Source organism: Salmo salar, chromosome ssa10 (genome assembly GCF_905237065.1).
Source record: "Salmo salar chromosome ssa10, Ssal_v3.1, whole genome shotgun sequence".
Lineage (NCBI taxonomy): Eukaryota > Metazoa > Chordata > Actinopteri > Salmoniformes > Salmonidae > Salmo > Salmo salar.
In genome coordinates this window covers 33,972,738-33,998,256 of record NC_059451.1, presented here as the reverse complement: position 1 = coordinate 33,998,256, position 25,519 = coordinate 33,972,738, and the positions used below count along the sequence as shown (strand labels likewise).

The 25,519-nt window shown below is 44.9% G+C and overlaps 1 protein-coding gene across 1 annotated transcript in view; it reads left to right on the top strand.

Moving 5' to 3' along the window:
- Positions 1-25,519, top strand: part of LOC106560293 (carboxyl-terminal PDZ ligand of neuronal nitric oxide synthase protein) — a 191,816-nt gene that overhangs the window by 162,657 nt on the left and 3,640 nt on the right. The window contains exons 9-11 of the mRNA XM_014123046.2: positions 3,856-4,021; positions 9,786-9,980; positions 24,725-25,070. Coding sequence (XP_013978521.1) covers positions 3,856-4,021; positions 9,786-9,980; positions 24,725-25,070 — 707 coding nt within the window. The remainder of the gene's footprint in view (positions 1-3,855; positions 4,022-9,785; positions 9,981-24,724; positions 25,071-25,519) is intronic.

Here is a 25,519-nt window from a genome sequence, read left to right as displayed (position 1 = left end):
TTTCTTTTTTAGGTGCATCCTGGAGTCTGCACCTTGAGGGGGGGGGTACTGTCACGTCCTGACCAGCAGAGGGCGTATTGCTTAGTCTAGGTCAGGATGTGGCAGGGGGTTTGTGTTTGTTAAATGTTGGGTTGATGATTGGGACTTCCAATTGAAGGCAGGTGTGTATAGTTGCCTTTGATTGGAAGTCCTATATAGGTGTGTGTTTGTCTTTGGGGTTGTGGGGAATTGTTCTGTGTTGAGCCTATGCTTTGCCAGACTGTTGGTTGTTCGTTCATTCTCATGAGTTCGTTTTGTTGTTTTGATGTTCATTTAGTCTGTAAATAAATACACACGATGAGCATACACACACCTGCTGCGTTTTGGTCCTCTTCTCTCCAGTACGACATTTTCAAGGATGAGTACGACTTATTCTATGACACCACCCTATCTACCTACCTCATCCCCTTACTGTTTTTATTTTATTTACTTTTCTGCTCTTTTTGCATACCAGTATCTCTACATGCACATCTTCATATTCTCATTTATCACTCCAGTGTTAATCTGCTAAATTGTAATTATTTGCTCCTATGGCCTATTTATTGCCTACCTCATGCATTTTGCACACACTGTATATAGACTTTCTTTTTTCTACTGTATCATTGACTTGTTTATTGTGTTATTGGCTTGTTTGTTTACTCCATGTGTAACTCTGTGTTGTCTGTGTCACACTGCTTTGCTTTATCTTGGCCAGGTCGCAGTTGTAGATGAGAACTTGTTCTCAACTTGCCTACCTGGTTAAATAAAGGTGAAATAAATAAAATGATTACCTGTGGAATCCTGTCTCATCAAACCAAACTCTGCTTCAAAGCATTTAATTGCTTTTTCTTTGATTAAACATGCAGAAAATGCTGTACGGTGTTGATAAGAACATGCCTGTCTGGCTCAACTTTAACTTTGTATTTCTTTCTTTCTCTCTCTCTCTCATACAGAGACACATTTAGTCTTTCTGTGCTCTTTTTATTATTCAGGCTGCGTTCCCCATCACCACAGAGCAGCGTTTTTGTAGCGTGTCTCACAGGACTTCAGAAGTCACGTCTTGGACAAATGTGACACCTTCCTTCTCCAAGACCTGTCTGACCAGTTTAGCTTTCACACTTTGATCAGTACAGCATGTCTTCTCCTCAGTCACGTACCTCAGCCCCCATATTGCATGTTGTGTCCTGGCGGTGCTTGAGGTGTCGTACGGCGGTATATTACCCTGACCGCGTCGTTAAACTGTCTGGATTTACAGATGAACTCTGAGGGTGATGGCCTGCACTAATGTAGGCTAGATCACTGCCATTTGTCGCTGTGGAGTGATGATGGAATCTGATCTGTCTTTTACGCTCTCCTTCCTTTTACCCTCTTTACCGTCCAGGGGTGGATGGGGGAAGAGGGGAGAGGATGAGAAGAGCTAGGGGGAGAGAGGAGAGTGACGGGGGCGAAGGGGAGAGAATAAGGGGAGTGTACAGTAAGTGGAAGAGGGGAGGGTGTGGGGTTGAAGAGTGGCTCCATCTTGTGTCTGTACGGTTTAGAGGCTTCTTATTAGACACAAAGTCCTTCAGCTGTTTTTCCCATTCCATCACCATCAACTGTTTGCCTTTACAGTTATTACATCAACAATGATGACAGACAGCTATGCATCCGCGTTCAAATCAACGTTTATTGGTCGCGTACACACATGTTTTGCAGGTGTTGTGGCAGTGAAATGCTTATGTTTCCAACAGTGCAGCAATATCTAGCAATACAATAACAATATACACATAATCCTAAACTAAAAAAAGAATGAGCAATATCAGAACGATCATGTCAGAGTCCAGAAAATAAATACTGTATATGAACAGAAAAGGTGTGTACAGAAGCAGTAGTTATCTAGGATGAGCCATGAATAGAATACAGTATATACATATAAGGTAGTTAAAACCGTATGTAAACATTATTAAACTGACTGGTTCAGGGCAGGGTACTGGGCGGAGGCCGGCTAGTGATGACTGTTTAACAGTCTGATGACCTGGAGATAAATCAAAAATTGAATCAACTTTTATTTGTCACATGTGCAGGGGATCAAATACTTTTTTCTCCCACTGTATGAAGAAATCCGAATCATGTAATCTTGTTATATTGAAAGACAGAATCATAGCGCTTCAGACTCGCTAGCTACAGCCTCATGACTCAATTCATGCTCCATTTTCCTTGAAGTGAGAAATGAATGCAGTGCTTTAGAGACATGGGCTGTATGCCAAGCCAGAAATAGCCCTTTGTATTCATAATGCTCCTTGAAGTCAGAAAACCACAGCAGAAGTGTTCCTATAGAAACCATCACAAAGTTTTAAGTGGAAGCGCTTGCTCAATGTCAAGTTAGAACTACCACAGTAGCAGTCATTGTCAACCACTCACAAATCGATGAGCCTTTTTCTTTGCTGAGTCTTCATTGCTTCTCTTGTCAGGATATATGCCAGCAGCATACCACCCTGCATCCCACTGCTGGCTTGCCTCTGGAGCTAAGCAGGATTGGTTGTGGTTGGTCCCTGGATGGGTGACCCGATGCTGCTGGAAGTGGTGTTGGAGGGCCAGTAGGAGGCACTCTTTCTTCTGGTCTAAAAAAGATCCCAATTCCCCGGCAGTGATTGGGGACATTGCCCCGTGTTGGGTGCTGTCTTTTGGATCGGATGGGATGTCACTAAAGATCCCATGGCACTAATTGTAAGAGTAGGGGTGTTAACCCCAGTGTCCTGGCTAAATTTCCAATCTGGCCCTCATACCATCATTGCCACCTAATCATTCCCAGCTTCCAATTGGTGCATTCCTCTCCCCCGTAACTGTTCCCCAGGTTGTTGCTGTAAATGAGAATCTGTTCTCTGTCAACTTATGTGGTGAAATATACAGCACATCCAATTAGGTCTGTGACTATTTTGGATGACGGTTATTGGTCAGCCAAATGACCTCGGTCACCGGTATAATCGTTTGAATAGCAATTATTTTGTAAAACATTTTTTAAAGACTCACATTTTCTGACTGCATGTGCTGCTGCTGCAGGGTTGCCTATGCAACCAAAGACTTGTTTGCTAGAACACCTTGCTTGTTTCAACAAGGAGCAACATAGTTTCATCACGTTGTATAGAGTCCATGTTACAGCGGAAACGGACTTAACCACGATCCACACACACACAATTTTTCTTTATCCTTAATCGGCAGTTTCACGATTATACGATAATTGTGCCAGCCCTACATCCAATGCCACTCTGCCTCCCCTTGGAATGATGCTTTATAAAAGCTCTGGCTAGTAATACCCTGTAGACTAATGCACATGCATGTCCCTTGATATTGAAGAAATCACTCAGCTACTGCTCTGGCCATTATCAGTGTCTCTCCACTTGTTTCTGAGAAGACATGATTAATCTGTGTCCTGAGCCTGGTGTTGAACCCTGTTTCTTCTCTATCCCAGGTTATCTTCTTCTCTGGTTTAAATGATTTAGTGACTAATGCCACTGCAGGCTGCTCCTTTAATGGAATATGTCTTTCTTCTTCTCTTGGTCTAATCCTGCTACAGACCATACATGGCATTAAGTTTACATGAGCTTGAGCTTGGAGTCTGGCAGTCCACGTCTTGTTCTTCATGTTATGGGTTTTGGTGAGACACACACAGACACACTGACACTCTCAATAGCATGAAGTCACTATTGAGTGTTTGTTTATGTAAATGCATATCTCAGGAGTGTTGGTACTCTCTCTCTCAGGTGTATGCACATACTGTATTGTGTGTGTGTGTGTTCTCTCTCTCCCAAGTGTGTCCTTATCTCAGACGTACAGTATGTGTGTGTTCTCTCCCTCCAGGTGCACCTGTTGAAGGACCAACTGAGTGCGGAGGCTACAGCCAGACTGGAGGCCCAGGCCAGAGTGCACCAGCTGCTGCTCCAGAACAAGGACCTGCTGCAGCACATCTCCCTACTGGTCAAACAGATCCAGGAGCTGGAGGTCAAAATGTCAGGACCCTGCTCCAGTGAGTACACTCATGGATGCATGTCCACACATACGCAGGCACACATATGCACAGGCGGACTTGCGGACACACAAACACACACACACACACACACACACACACACACACACACACACACACACACACACACACACACACACACACACACACACACAAGCATGGAGACAGTCTTGGGGCTCTATATTAGCAAACCTAATGCAATGGTTAATCTAAGCACAGGCAGTAGGGCTATAAGTGCAGGGGTGTGTCAGAAATATTTTTGCTATTTTCACTGTCACAATTATCGGCTCACTTGCTGGCGTTGGCGCGAAAGGGCTGAGTTTTGATGAATAAACAAGTTGTGGGCGTGTCGAGACTTGGCCTCTCACTGGCCAATCAGAACGTGCTCCATGGAGAAATATGTGGTTGCTTCAAGCTGTGTACATTTTACATTTTACATTTTAGTCATTTAGCAGACGCTCTTATCCAGAGCGACTTACAATTTGGTGCATTCACCTATAATATCCAGTGGAACAACCACTTTACAATAGTGCATCTAAATCTTTTAAGGGGGGGGTTAGAAGGATTACTTTATCCTATCCCAGGTATTCCTTGAAGAGGTGGGGTTTCAGGTGTCTCCGGAAGGTGGTGATTGACTCCGCTGTCCTGGCGTCGTGAGGGAGCTTGTTCCACCATTGGGGTGCCAGAGCAGCGAACAGTTTTGACTGGGCTGAGCGGGAACTGTGCTTCCTCAGAGGTAGGGAGGCGAGCAGGCCAGAGGTGGATGAACGGAGTGCCCTTGTTTGGGTGTAGGGCCTGATCAGAGCCTGAAGGTACGGAGGTGCCGTTCCCCTCACAGCTCCGTAGGCAAGCACCATGGTCTTGTAGCGGATGCGAGCTTCGACTGGAAGCCAGTGGAGAGAGCGGAGGAGCGGGGTGACGTGAGAGAACTTGGGAAGGTTGAACACCAGACGGGCTGCGGCGTTCTGGATGAGTTGTAGGGGTTTAATGGCACAGGCAGGGAGCCCAGCCAACAGCGAGTTGCAGTAATCCAGACGGGAGATGACAAGTGCCTGGATTAGGACCTGCGCCGCTTCCTGTGTGAGGCAGGGTCGTACTCTGCGAATGTTGTAGAGCATGAACCTACAGGATCGGGTCACCGCCTTGATGTTGGTGGAGAACGACAGGGTGTTGTCCAGGGTCACGCCAAGGCTCTTAGCACTCTGGGAGGAGGACACAAGGGAGTTGTCAACCGTGATGGCGAGATCATGGAACGGGCAGTCCTTCCCCGGGAGGAAGAGCAGCTCCGTCTTGCCGAGGTTCAGCTTGAGGTGGTGATCCGTCATCCACACTGATATGTCTGCCAGACATGCAGAGATGCGATTCGCCACCTGGTTGTCAGAAGGGGGAAAGGAGAAGATTAATTGTGTGTCGTCTGCATAGCAATGATAAGAGAGACCATGTGAGGATATGACAGAGCCAAGTGACTTGGTGTATAGCGAGAATAGGAGTGGGCCAAGAACAGAGCCCTGGGGGACACCAGTGGTGAGAGCACGTGGTGCGGAGACAGATTCTCGCCACGCCACCTGGTAGGAGCGACCTGTCAGGTAGGACGCAATCCAAGCGTGCGCGGTGCCGGAGATGCCCAGCTCGGAGAGGGTGGAGAGGAGGATCTGATGGTTCACGGTATCAAAGGCAGCAGATAGGTCTAGAAGGATGAGAGCAGAGGAGAGAGAGTTAGCTTTAGCAGTGCGGAGAGCCTCCGTGACACAGAGAAGAGCAGTCTCAGTTGAATGCCCAGTCTTGAAACCTGACTGATTAGGATCAAGAAGGTCATTCTGAGAGAGATAGCAAGAGAGCTGGCCAAGCACGGCGCGTTCAAGAGTTTTGGAGAGAAAGGAAAGAAGGGATACTGGCCTGTAGTTGTTGACATCGTATTTACGGTCATTTATGTACTGCCTTGGAATCAACTCCAAGTCCAGTGTTAGTTTGTTAAATGGCTTACAGAAACAAAATAACAAAATGTAAACCTATCTTTGCTTAAAACATTAACTTGAACCCATTTGCAGTCCACATTGTTCTAAGTAATTGTATGGTTTCAATAGCATTCCCACTGATATAGGGGCTAGGCCTACTGTAAATTACATTATGGCTGAGCATGGACATGCCAAACATTGTCAATAAGCAAGATTCAATTCATTATTGATAAGGCCTAAAAAGAAAACAAATAATTTAAATCAAATTCTAAACAAAACAACTTGTTTTAAATAGGCTATGTCACACTTAGGCTATGTCACCCTGTGGGCATATCATATTAAAACAACGCAGACTTACCCACATCCAAACAGTTCACAGTAGCTGGACAAAGATCCAATTTGAATAGAAAGAATGTCTACTCACCTTTATACTGCTCCCAAATAGGCCTATGTTTTCTGATCAGAATCGGAACCATCTTAATTATCAGATTGCATTCACACATCTCCAGAAGTTGCATTGCAAGCGCGCCACAGACATTGTCACCATAAAACCAGGAAAGTGAATCATTCTAATAAGTTAGGTTGTAACGGAAAAAAATCAGTTTTGTTTTAAAACAACAGCAACAATAAATACATGTAATGATGTCATAAAATCGTCAGGAAAAAAAGACACACATTGCTGTTGAATCAGCCTTCATTATAGCAGGCCTAAGAGAGGGCTTGGTTTTTGAACATATGAAACAGAAAACAAGCAATTTCTTACAGGTTACAGGCTTCTAAATATGAGTTTCACTGGTATTCACAGAGGTTCTCATCTCTCCTTTCATGATGGGCATGGACACGTAGCCTTCATCATGGAGGGGGTTTTACGCACGTCCAAAACAGGACTTGCATGGCTAAAATAATGTGGGCCTGCCTACAATGCATAGATAAAAAGGGAATGTCAGCTCACTGTTTTACTCCTCTCAAACCTGATATTTTCATAAAGCTTTGGTATACTGAACAAAAATATTAACGCAACATGCAACAATTTCAACGATTTTACTGAGTTACAGTTCATATAAGGAAATCACTCAATTGAATTCATTAGGCCCTAATCCATGGATTTCACATGACTGGGCAGGGGCGCAGCCATGGGGGGGCCTGGGAGGGTATTGGCACACCCACTTGGGAGCCAGGCCCATCCACTGGGGATCCAGGCCCAGCCAATCAGAATACATTTTTCCCCACAAAAGGACTTCATTACAGACATAAATACTCCTCAGTTTCATCAGCTGTCTGGGTGGCTGGTCTCAGATGATCGTGCAGGTAAAGAAGCCAGATGTGGAGGTCCTTGGCTGGCGTGGTTACAAGTGGTCTGCGGTTGTGAGGCCAGTTGGATGTACTGCCAAATTCTCTAAAATGACGTTGGAGACAGCTTATGGTAGAGAAATGAACATTACATTCTCTGGCAATAGCTCTGATGGAGATTCCTGCAGTCAACATGACAATTGCACACTCTCTCAAAACTTGAGACCGCTGTGGCATTGTGTTGTGTGACAAACTGCACATTTTAGAGTGGCCTTTTATTGTCCGCAGCACAAGGTGCACCTCTGTAATGATCATGATGTTTAATCAGCTTCTTGATATGCCACACCTGTTAGGTGGATGGATTATCTAGGCAAAGGATAAATTCTCACTAACAAGGATGTAAACAAATTTGTGCACAAAATTTGTGAGAAATAAGCTTTTCGGTATCTGAAACATTTCTGGGATCTTTTATTTTTCAGCTCATGAAACATGGGACCAACACTTTACATGCTGCGTTTATATTTTTGTTCAGTATATTTCCAAGCGGTGTCAGGAGTCAAACCCTTGACTACTTTGAGAGAAGGGGAGGCTATGCTTTGGTTTTTAATCAAATAAAACTAAATGGGGAAAAAACATTTGTTTTTATGTTTCTAAATACGAAGTGTACAGGTACCAAAATCATCAGCGCCTCCTGAAATTAGCACTTTGGATCATGTTTTTAAGAACACACCTCAAATATTTAAACCCCGCCCATCTGAGCGCAAGCGAGTTGATATAAGACAGGTAAATTGCCGAACCTGGTGTTAGGGCTGGAAAATGCCAGTGTGCCAGTTTGTACATGTCAAAATTGCAAACTAACGTGTGTTTGACATTAGCGCCGCGTTAACGGCAGACGTAAATAGAGTCCCTTTTTTTCTTTCTCTCTCCTCCCTCCATCTCCTTATCCTATCAAACACTGTTTATCGACTCCTCCCCTCTTTCATATTTATTCTCATCCTGGTCACTCCCCCTCCTCCCATTTCACTCTCATCACAGACCATTTCACATCTCTTTAAGCTCTCTGGCCAAGCATAGACTCCAACAGACCAACCAGCATGTTATCATGTAACCTGTTACTTTACCAGCCCTTTCTCAGCTGCATCATTATACGTCATTTATCATGTGACACCTCAACGGACCAACCTGCTCTACACCTCAGCCAACTCAGCCCTCTCCTCTCCTCCTGAGCTCACACTCCGCACCTCACCTCCTCCTAATATAGTGTTTGACACCGTTTCTCAATCCCTACCATGCCCCAGTCCAGCCTGGTCTCGTACACTGGACGTAACATAGTCAACGTAAATCTGGGACACATAAATTAGTATGATACTGTATAATGTGTTTGGTGTGGTTACATAAGACAAAAGTAAGACGGTTGGTCGGGGTGGGTGGATGGGTGGGAAAATTAATACATACCATACGAAACTTAACAACGTGGATGGATGGGCAAATGACACGAACGTCTAGCAACACATAGGTTGCAAGTTCAAATTTCATCACGGACAACTTTAGCATTTGAGCAAATTAGCAACTTTTCAATTAGTACTTTTTGCTACTTTTTAACTACTTAGCATGTTAGCTAACACTTTGGCCTAACCTTAACCCTTTTAGCTAACCCTTACTGTAACCCTTTAACCTAACTCCTAAACTTAACCCCTAGCCTAGCTCACATTAGCCAGCTAGCTATCGTTAGCCACCTAGCCACTTACCTAGAATTCGTAAAATATCATACATTTTAGAAATTCATAGCACATTGTACGTTTGCAAATTAATACAAAAATATGAATTGTAATTCATAATATATCAGACGAAATGGGTAATGGACATCCACAAATGAATACATACCATATGAAACATAACATATAACACAGATGGGTGGGTGTATAACACGAACGTGTAGCAACCCACAGGTTCGCGATTTCGAATCTTATCATGGACAACCTTTAGCATTTTAGCTAATTAGCAACTTTTCAACTACATACCACTTTATTTCTACTTTGCAACTACTTAGCATGTTAGCTAACCCTTCGCCTAACTCTAACCTTAACCCTTTAACCTAACTCCTAGACTTAACCCTAACCTAAACCCTTACCCTTAGCCTAGCTAACGTTAGCCACCTAGCTAGATTTCATAACATATCATACGTTTTGAAAATTCGAACATTAGCAATTTCTTAACATATAATACGATGTGAAATGCATAACATATCATAGGAAATGGATGATGGACGTTACAAATTAATACATACCATACTAAATGTAACATATCATACTAAATGGAGTGCTCGGTTTTACATACAGAATAATATTAAATGCTCTGAGACCAGGTTGCCCAATCTGCTCATACATCCAGGAGTGGATGAGAATGAGGCTCATGTTAGCATTAGCCATATAAAACAGATGAATGTATGCTCAATGTGTGGAAGGATGCTTATCTTTAATGACATATTTATTTTCTCTTTCCCTCCTTCACTCCTTCAGTGGGTTCCCAGGATAGTCTGTTGGAGATCACTTTCCGGTCCACCGTCCCCCCAGTTTTGTGTGACCCTACGACCCCGCGACCCCAGGACCATGTCAACCTCACCCTGCCAGCGCTGGGCATCAACATGGGCATGGGCCAGGATGGGACGGCCGCCCCCCTCTCCTCCTCCTCCCTGCCCCTAGGCAACCACCTAGGTAGGGATCAGTGTCTCCTCAAGCTAGAATGTTTCCGCTTCCTGCCCGGACCCCCAACACCTGAACCTCACCCTCCTACTCCTCCGCAGCGGAGGAGTCAGAATGGGGTCAAAGGTCAGGACGGGTCAGGTTTGGTGATCTCATCAACCCGCGATGAGGTGCTTGGCAGTCTGGAGCTACTGAGGTTCCGGGAATCTGGCATTGCGTCCGAGTACGAGTCCAACACTGACGATAGTGATGATAGTGATGAGAGGGATGAGAGAGATGAGAGACATGAGAGGGAGCAGAGAGAGGAGAGGGATATCATATACAGCTGGAGGTCTGATGAGGAGACCCTCCGTCTACTAAACGTGCTTAACAGACAGGGACCACCAGACTGCCTGGGGGATGAGATAGCAGTGTAGCACGACAACACACACACATTCATACATGCACGCACTCATAAACACACACCAACACATACCACCCTGCTCTACCCAGATTGACACACACACCCCCCCACCAGGTGAAAACACCTGACCAACCATAATAACCTGACCACCACTGCTCCTCTCCCTCTGCTCACAGACATTTTTGTCAGAATTATCGGAAACAGATTCCTTTACTGCACCTCTGTGTGTGTATCCCAGCCTACAGGTTATGACTCAAACTGTCTGTCTACACAGTGTAATGGTATAGGCATCTGCACTGTGCAGGCCCTAAAGCATTGGTGTCAACGTCATTCCAAGGAAGGGCCGAGTGTGTACTGGTTTATTATTTCCTTTCTATTTGTGTTCAATTTAGACCTAGACACCCAGGTGATGGGAGTTCCTAACTAATCAGTGACCTTATTGATCAAGGGAGGAGCGAAAACCTTCAGACACTCGGCCCTCCATGGAACGAGTTTGACACGTGCCCTAAAGTGTACAGGACTGTTGGTGTCTGTTACAGAGGGAGCCTCTTCTCCCTCTCCACAATTCGTAAGCAAAGACTATTTTTAGTAAGATTATGATGATATCTGTATATATAGAGGGGAACATGACATTTTCTACATTGTCATTGTGATGTTCTATATTATGTTGGTTGAGAACGTATTATTACAGCTCTTTTTGTTTCTGAATAACCTGTTTTTTGGAATCATATGTGGACTGTTCCCCTTTAAGACCTTGTGCATAAATTTATGTAAATCTTGGATTATTCAGACCTCTAGGAATGTAATTCATTTATAGGACTTTGTGTCGTATCAGTGACTAGAAAGCCCGCCAGAAACTGTTCCCCTTTAAGATCTTATGCACTAGCAGTGACTAAGAGCACCTGCCAAATGTTCCTCCTATTAAACCCTATTCACCGCATGGCCATAGGACAACACTGTGTGTGGGTAGTATAGAGGTTACAGAAATGATCATATACAGTAAAAGGCCCATAGCAGGTCAAGTCAGTTTACATCAGCCAGTTATCCTCAGCTCATCTCTTGCATCAGATTCAGTAGAGTAGACAGCAGAGAATTGAAGGTTACAGTTATTTAAAAGAATTCAACCTTTGATCAAACTTTGATCTCTGAAGTCTCTGTTCTCCTGTATGTATAACCCACCTGACCCAGAGTGGTGTGTGTGTGTGTGTGTGTGTGTGTGTGTGTGTGTGTGTGTGTGTGTGTGTGTGTGTGTGTGTGTGTGTGTGTGTGTGTGTGTGTGTGTGTGTGTGTGTGTGTGTGTGTGTGTGTGTGTGTGTGTGTGTGTGTGTGTGTGTGTGTGTGTGTGTGAATAGTTATACCACCTCCAATCAACCCCTTTTGTGATCTCCTTGAGTGGGTTAGCGAGGGAGGTTTCTAGGTTGTACTCATCCAGTAGTTAGTTGGTGAAGCATGGTGATGGTCTCAGAAGGCCTCCAGGTCTAGAGGCTAGGGTCCAGCTGTTCACCTTCCTCAATCTCTAGTGTCCTCAGTCACCCACACAACAGCCTCTGGCCTCTCCCTCACCTCTCTTCCTCTCTCCTCTCCAGTCACCCACACACAACCCTCTGGGATAAACACTCCCCATGTATACTATTTTTATCCTCCTCCTTTCCTCTCTTCCTCTCATCTTATCCACACCAGCTCCCCTGTCCTATCTTCTCCTCTCCTTTCCTCTCTGCTCATCTCCTTTCCTCTCCCCTCATCTCCTCTCCCTTCTCCTCTCCTGTCTCCTTTCCTATCCCCTCATCTCCTTTCCTCTCCCCTCATCTCCTCTCCCATCTCCTCTCCTTTGCTCTCCTCTCCTGCTGAAGGACGTGTTGATGATTAATAGGAGCGATTGGCTCCAGACCTGAATCAATGATCCCCAGTCTTGAACCTAGTCACGCCCCCACACTTAATCTACCAATAAAGACTCATCACTCACCCTGACTAACACACACAGACAACACACAGACAACACACCTCACTGGAGTTGATAATGATTCTTTGTTTAATATTTAGACAGATGCTCTCCTAAAGTTTTACATACACTGTGTAAAATGCCATACACACTCACACGCCCTATCAAACACACAGCTCTGCCACTGTGAGAAGTCATGCAAAGTCAGTCGGTTAGAAAAGTTTGTGTGACTCTTAATAGATTGACAGTTCTGCTGACTACCTACCCCTCTGACATATGATGGTTTCTCCTAGTGACAGCAGAGATAACAGGGTCCTGGGAAACGCCACATGATGCTGCAGGGGTGGTGGCAGATCCCAGAGGTCACAGTGACACCGAGCAGACTTTGAAATGTTCAGACCTGTCTCTGTCCATGCGCACCCAGCCAACATAACAGCACCACAGTCATCAACGTCACTGTCATTGTCACACCCAGTGGCCTAGTGGCAATGTTAATTAAAGCCACACTCCCAGATTCACAGCTCTGTGGTTAACGGAGTGTGGATCACCCAGGGAGAATGGGAAAGCTGCTGTGGAATTGACCAGACAGCGCACACACGCATGCGCACACACACATGCACATAGACACACACACTCACACACACACAGCTGTGCGGTTTTATTGGCAGGCGGATGGGGTGTCCATCCCATCTGTCCTAACTGTGTATAGGATTTTAGAGACACTAACTTGTTATTTCTGGAATGATGAAAGAGAAGATGCTCTCTCACTCTCTCAATTCCATCTTAATTCAATTCAAAGGGATTTATTGGCATGGAAAACAAATGTTTACATTGCCACTCTCTCTCTCACACACACACACTAAGTGGCAGCATTGAAGACCTTCCAGAGAAGCGTAGCAGAGGTAACAGGCTGAGGCTGTCACTGCAGCCTCAAAAGAAACAAGAACCCACGCTGAGAGAAAGATGAGGGAGTGAGAGAGAGACAGATCGACAGAGAAAGAGAGAAGGGGAGACAGAGGAGAGGGATGGCGAGAAGGATGAGACTAACAGGATTTTGTTCTTCAGTTCTGATATTTTGCTTCTGTTGGTGTTTACTGTTTACAGAGGAGATGTTTATCATGTTGTTTACCATGCTGTTTACCATGTTCTTCTGAGCTCCCTGCATCTTCTCACATCATAATTGAAATCTAGTGAAAATATCAGTGCATGCTTTATCCCAACCGTTTTGTCTGCATATAAAGAGGTTATCTGGTGGGTCTGTTTGTGTGGGGTTTGTGTTTATTTGTGCTTGTTTACGCACATGCGTGTGTGTGAGCCTACGCATGAAAACAAAAAGCTATTCACCTCTATCTGTGGTGATAGGGTACATAAGGATCTAGGGTCTGAAAGCAGTGCAGCCTTTCATTGTTGGGAGGGGTTTGATTCCAGGCTGTATCACAACCGGGCGTGATTGGGTGTCCCATAGGGCGGCGCACAATTGGCCCAGCGTCATCCGGCTTAGGGTTTGGCCAAGGTAGGCCGTCATTGTAAATAACAATTTGTTCTTAACTGACTTGCCTAGTTAAATAAAGGTAAAACGTGTGTGTGTGTGTGTGTGTGTGTGTGTGTGTGTGTGTGTGTGTGTGTGTGTGTGTGTGTGTGTGTGTGTGTGTGTGTGTGTGTGTGTGTGTGTGTGTGTGTGTGTGTGTGTTGTCATGGGGTAGAGAGAAATGTTATAGCTAATCTCATGCAATTCTACACATTTTGCAATAAAGATGAGATTATTATATATTTTTTCCTGTAGTTCTAAACATTTCTGTCATGCTTATGACGCGTTTGAATGCTATCTGGGGAGGGGAGGGTCGACCTCCAGGGGGCTGCGGGGATTCGTGGAATATCAGTGGAGTTGCTGTAGCAGGGTTACGAGGAGAGTTTCTTTGTTGAGAGTGTGTGTTGCTGTAACAGGGTTCGAGGAGAGTGTCTTTGTTGAGAGTGTGTGTTGCTGTAACAGGGTTCGAGGAGAGTTTCTTTGTTGAGAGTGTGTGTTGCTGTAACAGGGTTCGAGGAGAGTGTCTTTGTTGAGAGTGTGTGTTGCTGTAACAGGGTTCGAGGAGAGTGTCTTTGTTGAGAGTGTGTGTTGCTGTAACAGGGTTTGATATGTTCATTAATCTGGAGGTTAGAGGATTCATTATTGTTCCTGAGGATTTTCTGCTGTTGTTTGGGTGCAGACACGTCCATAAATCTCATAGCTGACAGATGTGTGTGTCATGATCTGGGAACCACTGGTTCTACTCGCTCCTGTCATCTCCAACACATTCTAGTTGATCTCTGCTAACCACAACAGTATGTATTGGATGTTATTGGGGAACTTGTGAAGGACTCTATTGATCAGACCTTTGAGTTAACCTCAGTGTAATATTTAAAATGGCTGTGCAAGTGGGAATCAATGAGATGCAACACACATTCATACATACATACACACACCCACACACACGGAGAGACAGCCTATGGACTGAGCTAAACGGACCATTGATGAAATGTTATGGCCGCTTAATTCTGAAAATGAAAGAGAGAATGGGGTAGAGATACAGAGGCAGAGAGAAAGGGTTGGGGAGGGAGAAAGGCGGGGGGGGGTGTAACACACACAGTAACACACTGGCACCTCATTGAGAAGCACTTTACTGTGGGGGGAACTCATAATCCCATCAACCGCTGTAGCTGTAGGTCTAACCTTTTACCTCTGACCTCCCTGTCCAAGCCACAAGAGACAACTCAACAGGAGTCTAGAGAATGAACAGACCCCCTCGTATCCCTCTAGCTCTGTAGTGTACAACACTTATTATTCATCCCCAACACCCACTAATTTCAATGATTCATATTAAAAAACGAGGGTGTGTGAATTATAGATGTTTGGCCTACAATAGCTATGCTCTGGGTGTGCGTAGTGTGTGGCAGGGCTTACTGTTCTGTGGGTCAGGGGAACAGGAAGTCTAGCTCTCTGGGTCATGTCTGGCTCCAAAGTTAGACGTAACTCATCTAAAATAATTAGCCTATTTTATTTGAAGTGCCTCATTTTCATCTCCGGTTAGTGCACAGTGCAGACACTACTTTACTTTGGAACAGTCAATTAAATGAATTAATCGCCACAAATGAGCGTGTTAAATTTAATTTACTACCCAGCATTCAGTCTCGTTCAGTGACTTAAAGGGATAGTTTGACATTTTGGCAAGAGTCAGATGAACTCATGAATACCATGTTTGTCTCTGCATGCAATTTGAAGGAAGTTGAAGGTAGTTTCTGGAGCCATTGGTTTACTAGTTTTAGCGCATGACTGGAAGTCTAGGGGAGCAGTTGCTAGCTACTCCTGTAGACAGAAACTACACTACATGATCAAAAGGAACATTGCTGCGGGGACTTGCTTCCATTCAACCACAAGAGCATTAGTGAGGTCGGCCACTGATGTTAGGCCAGGCTCACAGTCTGCGTTCCAATTCATCCCAAAGGTGTTCGATGGGGTTGAGGTCAGGCCAGTCAAGGCCAGTCAAGTTCTTCCACACTGATCTCGGCAAACCATTTCTATATGGACCTCGCTTTGTGTATGGGGGCATTGTCATGCTGAAACAGGAAAGGGCCTTCCCAAACTGTTGGCACAAAGTTTGGGTTGGCACAAAGTTGGCACTTGACTAGGTGTTATACGGTAAGTGTTGAGCGTTAGGCCTTGGCTAGGCTAGGTTCTCTGCTCTCCCTTTGTCAGAACGCTGATCCATTCAGACCTGTGGTACGTTGTCTCCTACTCTCCTCCACTCAGCCCTGTGGTACATTGTCTCCTACTCTCCTCCACTCAGCCCTGTGGTACGTTGTCTCCTACTCTCCTCCACTCAGCCCTGTGGTACGTTGTCTCCTACTCTCCTCCACTCAGCCCTGTGGTACGTTGTCTCCTACTCTCCTCCACTCAGCCCTGTGGTACGTTGTTTCCTACTCTCCTCCACTCAGCCCTGTGGTACGTTGTCTCCTACTCTCCTCCACTCAGCCCTGTGGTACGTTGTCTCCTACTCTCCTCCACTCAGCCCTGTGGTACGTTGTCTCCTACTCTCCTCCACTCAGCCCTGTGGTACGTTGTCTCCTACTCTCCTCCACTCAGCCCTGTGGTACGTTGTCTCCTACTCTCCTCCACTCAGCCCTGTGGTACGTTGTCTCCTACTCTCCTCCACTCAGCCCTGTGGTACGTTGTCTCCTACTCTCCTCCACTCAGCCCTGTAGTACGTTGTAGAGGTTCGACCGATTTATGATTTTTCAATGCCGATACCGAGGACCAAAAAAGCCGATACCGATTAATTCCCGATTTTTATATATATATATTTGTAATAATGACATTTACAACAATACTGAATGAACACTTTTATTTTAACTTAATATAATATATAAATAAAATCAATTTAGTCTCAAATAAATAATGAAACATGCTCAATTTGGTTTAACTAATGCAAAAACACAGTGTTGGAGAAGTGTCATGTCCTGACCATAGAAAGATGTTATGTTCTATGGTAGAGTAGGTCAGGGCATGACAGGGTTTTCTTTCTATATATATTTTCTATTTCTGTGTTCAGGTTCTAGTTTTGTATTTCTATGATGGAGTTTTGTTTGGGATGATCTCCAATTAGAGGCAGCTGGTCCTCATTGTCTCTAATTGGAGATCATACTTAAGTATGTTTTTTTTTCCACCTGGGTTTGTGGGAGATTGTTTTTGAGTAGTGTATGTTTCACCTCTGCGTCACGGTTTGTTGTTTTGTTCTTTAGTTTATGTTTATGTTTATGTATTGCATAGTTTCACAGTGTAAATAAAATGTGGAACGACACACACGCTGCACTTTGGTCCGCTCATTCCTACGACAACCGTGACAGAATCTCCCACCACCAAAGGACCAAGCAGCGTGCCCAGGAGAAACAGGAATGGACTTGGGAGGAAATTCTGGACGGGAAAGGACCCTGGAGTCAGGCTGGGGAGTATCGCCGTCCAAAAGAGGAAATTGAGGCAGTTAAAGCGGAGCGGCGATATTACGAGGCACTATACCAGCCACGAGGCAAGTGCGAGAGGCAGCCCCAAAAAATATTTGGGGGGGGGGCACACGGGGAGATTGGCAGAGTCAGGTTGGAGACCTGAGCCAACTCCCCGTGCTTACCGTGGGGAGCGAGTGACTGAGCAAGCACCGTGTTATGCGGTGATGCTCACTGTGTCACCAGTGCGCATTCACAGGCCGGTGCGATCTGTGCCTGCGCCCCGCATTTGTCGAGCTAGGTTGAGCATCCAGCCAGGACGGGTTGTGCCAGCTCTACGCTCAAGATCTCCAGTGCGCCTCCACGGCCCAGTATATCCTGTGCCTGCCCCACGTACCCGGCCTCCAGTGAGTCTATTCAGCCTGGTACGCCCGGTGCCTGCTCCTTTCACTTGCCCTGAGGTGCGTGTTACCAGTCTGGCACCACCTGTGCCAGCCCCATGCATCAGGCCTCCAGTGCGCCTGCCCAATCCGGGGTGTCCTGTTCCTGCTCTCCGCACTCGCCCTGAGGTGCGTGTTACTAGTCTGGCGCCACCTGTGCCAGCCCCACGCATCAGGCCTCCAGTGCACATTCCCAGTCCAGAGCTTCATAAATAAAATCTGGACAGTTCCCAGTCCAGAGCTTCCGGGGGAAGTTCCCAGTCCGGAGCTTCCGGGGGCAGTTCCTAGTCCGGAGCTTCCGGGGGCAGTTCCCAGTCCGGAGCTTCCGGGGGCAGTTCCCAGTCCGGAGCTTCCGGGGGCAGTTCCCAGTCCGGAGCTTCCGGGGGAGTTCCCAGTCCGGAGCGTCCGGGGGCAGTTCCCAGTCCGGAACCACCTGAGACGGCCCGCAGTCCGGAACCACCTGAGACGGCCCGCAGTCCGGAACCACCTGAGACGTTCCCCAGTCCAGAGTCTCCGGCGACGTTCCCCTGTCCAGAGTCTCCGGCGACGTTCCCCGGTCCAGAGTCTCCGGCGACGTTCCCCAGTCCAGAGTCTCCGGCGGCATTCCCCAGTCCAGAGTCTCCGGCGGCAGTCTGCAGTCCAGAGCCTCCGGCGATGATCTACAGTCCGGTTCCTCCTCCGATCCACGGTCCGGTGGCACAGAAGCAGAGGGAGCGGGGGGCGGAGCGGTTGGTTGTTTTGTTCTTTAGGTTATGTTTATGTATTGCATAGTTTCACAGTGTAAATAAAATGTGAAACGGCACACACGCTGCACTTTGGTCCACTCATTCCTACGACAACCGTGACAAGAAGAAAGTAAAAATGCAATATGTGCCATGTAAAAAAGCTAACATTTAAGTTCCTTGCTCAGAACATATGAAAGCTGGTGGTTCAATATTCCCAGTTTTTCAATATACCCAGTTAAGAAGTTTTAGGTTGTAGTTATTATAGGAATTATGACGCATCAACTATTTCTCTCTATACCATTTGTATTTCATATACAGTGGGGGAAAAAAGTATTTAGTCAGCCACCAATTGTGCAAGTTCTCCCACTTAAAAAAATGAGAGAGGCCTGTAATTTTCATCATAGGTACACTTCAACGATGACAGACAAAATGAGAAAAAAAATCCAGAAAATCACATTGTAGGATTTTTAATCAAATCAAATCAAATTTATTTTTATATAGCCCTTCGTACATCAGCTGATATTCTCAAAGTGCTGTACAGAAACCCAGCCTAAAACCCCAAACAGCAAGCAAAGCATGTGAAAGAAGCACGGTGGCTAGGAAAAACTCCCTAGGAAAAACTCCCTAGAAAGGCCAAAAACCTAGGAAGAAACCTAGAGAGGAACCAGGCTATGAGGGGTGGCCAGTCCTCTTCTGGCTGTGCAGGGTGGATATTATAACAGAACATGGTCAAAATGTTAAAATGTTAAAATGTTCATAAATGACCAGCATGGTCAAATAATAATAATCATAGTAGTTGTCGAGGGTGCAACAAGCACGTCCGGTGAACAGGTCAGGGTTCCATAGCCGCAGGCAGAACAGTTGAAACTGGAGCAGCAGCACGGCAAATTATGGTGGAAAATAAGTATTTGGTAAATAACAAAAGTCTATCTCAATACTTTGTTATATACCCTTTGTTGGCAATGACACAGGTCAAATGTTTTCTGTAAGTCTTCACAAGGTTTTCACACACTGTTGCTGGTATTTTGGCCCATTCCGCCATGCAGATCTCCTCTAGAGCAGTGATGTTTTGGGGCTGTCGCTGGGCAACACTGACTTTCAACTCCCTCCAAAGATTTTCTATGGGGTTGAGATCTGGAGACTGGCTAGGCCACTCCAGGACCTTGAAATGCTTCTTACGAAGCCACTCCTTTGTTGCCCGGGCGGTGTGTTTGGGATCATTGTCATGCTGAAAGACCCAGCCATGTTTCATCTTCAATGCCCTTGCTGATGGAAGGAGGTTTTCACTCAAAATCTCACGATACATGGCCCCATTCATTCTTTCCTTTACATGGATCAGTCGTCCTGGTCCCTTTGCAGAAAAACAGCCACAAAGCATGATGTTTCCACCCCCATGCTTCACAGTAGGTATGGTGTTCTTTGGATGCAACTCAGCATTCTTTGTCCTCCAAACACGACAAGTTGAGTTTTTACCAAAAAGTTATATTTTGGTTTCATCTGACCATATGACATTCTCCCAATCCTCTTCTGGATCATCCAAATGCTCTCTAGCAAACTTCAGACGGGCCTGGACATGTACTAGCTTAAGCAGGGGGACACGTCTGGCACTGCAGGATTTGAGTCCCTGACGGCGTAGTGTGTTACTGATGGTAGGCTTTGTTACTTTGGTCCCAGGTCATTCACTAGGTCCCCCCGTGTGGTTCTGGGATTTTTGCTCACCGTTCTTGTGATAATTTTGTCCCCACGGGGTGAGATCTTGCGTGGAGCCCCAGATCGAGGGAGATTATCAGTGGTCTTGTATGTCTTCCATTTCCTAATAATTGCTCCCACAGTTGATTTCTTCAAACCAAGCTGCTTACCTATTGCAGATTCAGTCTTCCCAGCCTGGTGCAGGTCTACAATTTTGTTTCTGGTGTCCTTTGACAGCTCTTTGGTCTTGGCCATAGTGGAGTTTGGAGTGTGACTGTTTGAGGTTGTGGACAGGTGTCTTTTATACTGATAACAAGTTCAAACAGGTGCCATTAATACAGGTAACGAGTGGAGGACAGAGGAGCCTCTTAAAGAAGAAGTTACAGGTCTGTGAGAGCCAGAAATCTTGCTTGTTTGTAGGTGACCAAATACTTATTTTCCACCATAATTTGCAAATAAATTCATTAAAAATCCTACAATGTGATTTTCTGGATTTTGTTTTCTCATTTTGTCTGTCATAGCTGACGTGTACCTATGATGAAAATTACAGGCCTCTCTCATCTTTTTAAGTGGGAGAACTTGCACAATTGGTGGCTGACTAAATACTTTTTTCCCCCACTGTACCTTTGACTATTGGATGTTCTAACAGGCACTTTAGTATTGCCAGTCTAATCTCAGTAGTTGATAGGCTTGAAGTCATAAACAGCGCTGTGGTCAAGCATTGCTAAGAGCTGCTGGCAAACGCAGTAAAGTTTGAATGAATGCTTAAGAACCTGCTGCCGCCTACCACCGCTCAGTCAGACTGTTCTATCAAATATCAAGTCATAGACTTAATTATAATATAATAAACACAGAAATACGAGCCTTTGGTCATTAATATGGTCAAATCCGGAAACTATCATTTCGAAAACAAAACGTTTATTCTTTCAGTGAAATACGGAACCGTTCCGTAATTTATCTAACGGGTGGCATCCCTAAGTCTAAATATTGCTGTTACATTGCACATCCTTCAATGTTATGTCATAATTATGTAAAATTCTGGCAAATTAGTTCGCAACAAGCCAGGCGGCCCAAACTGTTGCATATACCCTAACTCTGCTTACACTGAACGCAAGAGAAGTGACACATTTTCCCTACTTAATATTGCCTGCAAACATGAATTTCTATTAACTAAATATGCAGATTCAAAAATATATACTTCTGTGTATTGATTTTAAGAAAGACATTGATGTTTATGATTAGGTACATTCGTGCAACGATTGTTCTTTTTTCGCGAATGCGCTTTTGTTGAATCATCACCCGTTTTGTGACGTAGGCTGTGATTCGATGATAAATTAACAGGCACCGCATTGATTATATGCAACGCAGGACAAGCTAGTTAACCTAGTAATATCACCAACCATGTGTAGTTAACTAGTGATTATGTGAAGATTGATTGTTTTTATAAGATAAGTTTAATGCTAGCTAGCAACTTACCTTGGCTCCTTGCTGCACTCGCGTAACCGGTGGTCAGCCTGTGATTGTCTCCTACTCCTTTCTCAAACTGTGATAACATCTCTGTGAGGAAGGCTGCTTTTGTCTGACTAACAGCCCAAGTCTCACCCACTGTGTGTGTGTGTGTGTGTGTGTGTGTGTGTGTGTGTGTGTGTGTGTGTGTGTGTGTGTGTGTGTGTGTGTGTGTGTGTGTGTGTGTGTGTGTGTGTGTGTGTGTGTGTAGTCACTCTGACAGAAGTGGGTTACTCACAGCTGAGAACAAAGTCTAAAGTTTTTCTTCAGATGAAGAGGAAAGTTGAGTCCATAAAGAAACAGCAGCCTATAAGACTGATATAAAGCTCAGACTGACTCTGTAGAAGGTCTTATCGTCATGGACATTCTCTCTAAGGGTATATGTTAGTAATACAGCCAATTATGTGACTCTGGAGATAAAACTTTTAATAACACTTCAGATAAAACTTTAAATTATAAATAAACCAATTGGAACATTACATTGCATTCCAGTATCTCCCAACTAGACTGGACCCTATGATTCTAAGTTCCAAAGTTGTGGCTAAACTTTGATCCTATTCCAGTGACTAAGGCTTCATTGGGCTGTGGGAGCATCTCAATAGTGTGACCTTTCTCCCTCTGTTCTGTTAACCTGGGTCTTTTTTCTCTGGTACAAAACGTTTCATTCCATCAGGTCCTTCGCTGGCCTGTTGTATAAAGAGAAACCCAGTATACTGTACTGTATATGTGTGGGAGTGAAAATGCACTTACCCTGCATTTCATTCTGTCACTGACCTTTCTTTTGCTCAATAAACGTTTCCTTTCTTACTTTCTCTCTTTCCGTACTCCTCCTCTACTTAAATTGCTGTGCCACACTGTACCGTACTATCATAACAGCTGATTGCCTTTCTAGAATTCTGTCTCTTTCATTTAATTGTCTTTTTTTCATTTAATTATCTTTCTTTTATGTTTTCTGTACTTCATTCCTATATGTTTATTCTCCTCTTGTAACGATGTACGCTGAGAGTTGGGAAGCAAGTTCAGGGAGTGAATACATTTCATAAATAAATGAACAAAACAAGAAACACAAACAACGACGACTGGGGAAGAAACCAAAGGGAGTGACATGTAAAGGGCAGGTAATCAGGGAGGTGATGGAGTCCAGGTGATTGTAATGCTGGTGACAGGCGTGCGCCATAAAGAGCAGCCTGGTGACCTAGAGGCCGGAGAGGGAGCACACGTAACACCTCTGCACTTGAGCAGAAAAAACAAAACTTCGGTGTTAATTAAGAATTAACATGGCAACAATCCCTAAGGCTAGGCTGTAAAAAAACAACAATTACCCCCAGATTCACCCCAGTAGTACATACCCCTCAGGAGGGAGGGGGGTTGAGAGCAAGAAAGGGAAAATAAGAGAGGGGGGGGACGAGGGAGAGATAGAGAGAGGGATACTAGTATGTATTATAGTACAGGGCCAGTCTCAGCCTCAGGTGTAGACAAACAAGCTCCAGCGTCTTAACATGGGGAGTTAATGTGTAATGGAACTGACTATGTTTGTGCTATTTGTTATCATGCCCACCCATACTTTAAACACTATCCTTATTCTATCATTATGCATCATTATGCAGCCTTCTGATAGGGATTCTAGCTAAGAGAAGTGTGGGAACTGCTTTTCTAGCATAAATAGTGGCTGAGAGCTGTCACACAAACACACGCACACATACACACAGAGATAAACAGATGGATTTTCTGTTAAATATAATTATTGCCAAAGTGATGCCGAAACGTTGGTAAATACCCATTACATTGCTGGGAGATTATACATGTGTGTGCGACTTTCTTTATTTTGATAGTTTAGTCAGCACCTCCACACAAACTATTTTCCAAGCACTTCTCTTTAGTCAGGCTACAGAGCATCCACCCCTGGCAAGCCTCTAACAGTGAAAGGAGACATCAGTGTTTGTGTGAATAACCACCTGGATGTCTGCTCTCCCTCTCTCTTCCTCCTTCAAACACCCTTCTTTCACTGCTGATTCGTATTAGCTCACTCTCCAAAGACACACTAATATATTCTAAGATCTCTGGAGCTGCCAGTGTCTTTGAAATCATCTGAATTGCAGCCGCAACACAAAGTGAAGTCAAGGGCACCTGTGTTGTGCTGTCTCACTGCTCTCACTGTTTCTTTCCATATATCTGTCAAGAGATGAGATGTGGTGTTTAGAGTTACAACCCAACCCGGATTTTTAGCCGTAAAGTCCCTATTTGTCCCTATGATGAGCCCGTTAGGGCCCCGGAGCGTTTGTCTGATCAGCGAGAAAGAATCAGGCAGTAAATTGTGTTCCATTGGAATGTGCTCAGTATTCTGAACTCTACATTTTCTCTAGCATATGTACTGGAGGTTATTAGAAAGCACTCTGCATAAGACCATCTGCTAAACGACTTAACTTAGAACTTAAAATGTATTTATATAACGCTTTGTACGCAATGTTTGGAACCCGCTTTACAAATACACTTTTTATTCATTCTAAGCACTTGTTGTGTCTTACTAATTAATGCCTTCTGAGAAATGATTTTCTCCACGAGGTAAGAAAATCTATTATTGTACTGTGGACTGACAACAACCCGCTTCTTTGTGCATTTACCCATCCTGTAATGCATTGTGGTCCCTGTTTCTGCTTCATTGTGATTGGTGAATGTGGTTATGTGCATGTGTCATGCCCCTTGCTTGCATCATGACTTGTTGATGGTTGTGTAACGTGTTGCATCCATATGGAGCGGTTGTAACATTGTGCCTTGTGGCACCCCATTTGCTCATTCTATCACTAAGCCATACTTAAACATGTTTTTGATTTTGCAACATTCTGCAATGTAGCATAAAAGATGCAGTAAGAAATGGAATGTCAGGAGTTTTCTTTTGCTCCAGGTCATGAGATTTAATGTCGTCTATACATCCATTTATATCTGTACCATTCCATTGGTGCCTGTAATGTTCTATGTATCTGAAACCTTTCATTTAACTAGAAATGCCTTGATTGAATGTGCCCTCACAATACCCTCACTTTTATCTTACATGATCCCTCTCCCTGCCTCTCTCCCTCCAGTTGACCAGAGTATGTTTGAGAACTCCAACGCCTCCAGATCTCCAGGCCAGGGGCTCCAGGCCTCCAGGTTGATCCAGGCCTCGGCCCGTCGCTCCCTGGTCACTGCTAACCCTGCCCTGGGTAGCAGCCCTGCCGAGGCCCCCTCCTCCACCACTGTCGCTGGAGGTCAGCAGAGGCTGAAGAACGCCCTGAACCTGGGCAAGGTGGTGGGGGCAAAGGTCAATGACCTGCTGCGGAGGAAGGAACCCAGTCTTCTTGGAGACATTGGGGTCACAGAGGTCAACAAGAACGTAGGAGCAGTCTGGAGCAATATGGAGGAGATGACCCTGGGGACTACTGCCAATAGGTAAGGAGGGATACACACAGTACACATTGCACACAGACACTTTTAGACACTGTGCTCTAGAGAATCACTCCTATATTGGTTTTATTCTGAGTCAAACTGTAGCTAGTTATTTCAAAAAGCAACTTTTCACTCCATATTAAAATCATAACCACGGAGTAAAAGATGTTTAAATGATTCATCAGAGTAAGAGTAGGGTTAGTTAGACTGAAGACAGAGATTAAACCATACACACACACACACACACACACGCAGCCTCGGGTCTCCCTCTGTCTAAAGAGACAGAATGAGCTGTCTGTCTACACACTGTAGCTGATCATTGATCTGTCTGTCTCTTGACTGAACTCGCTGCCGAACTCACATCCTCATCATATAATTGGTAAAACCGTGATGTGTGTTTGGACACTGATGTGTTGAGAAATATGGATTGTGTGTGTGCGTGAGTGTACTTG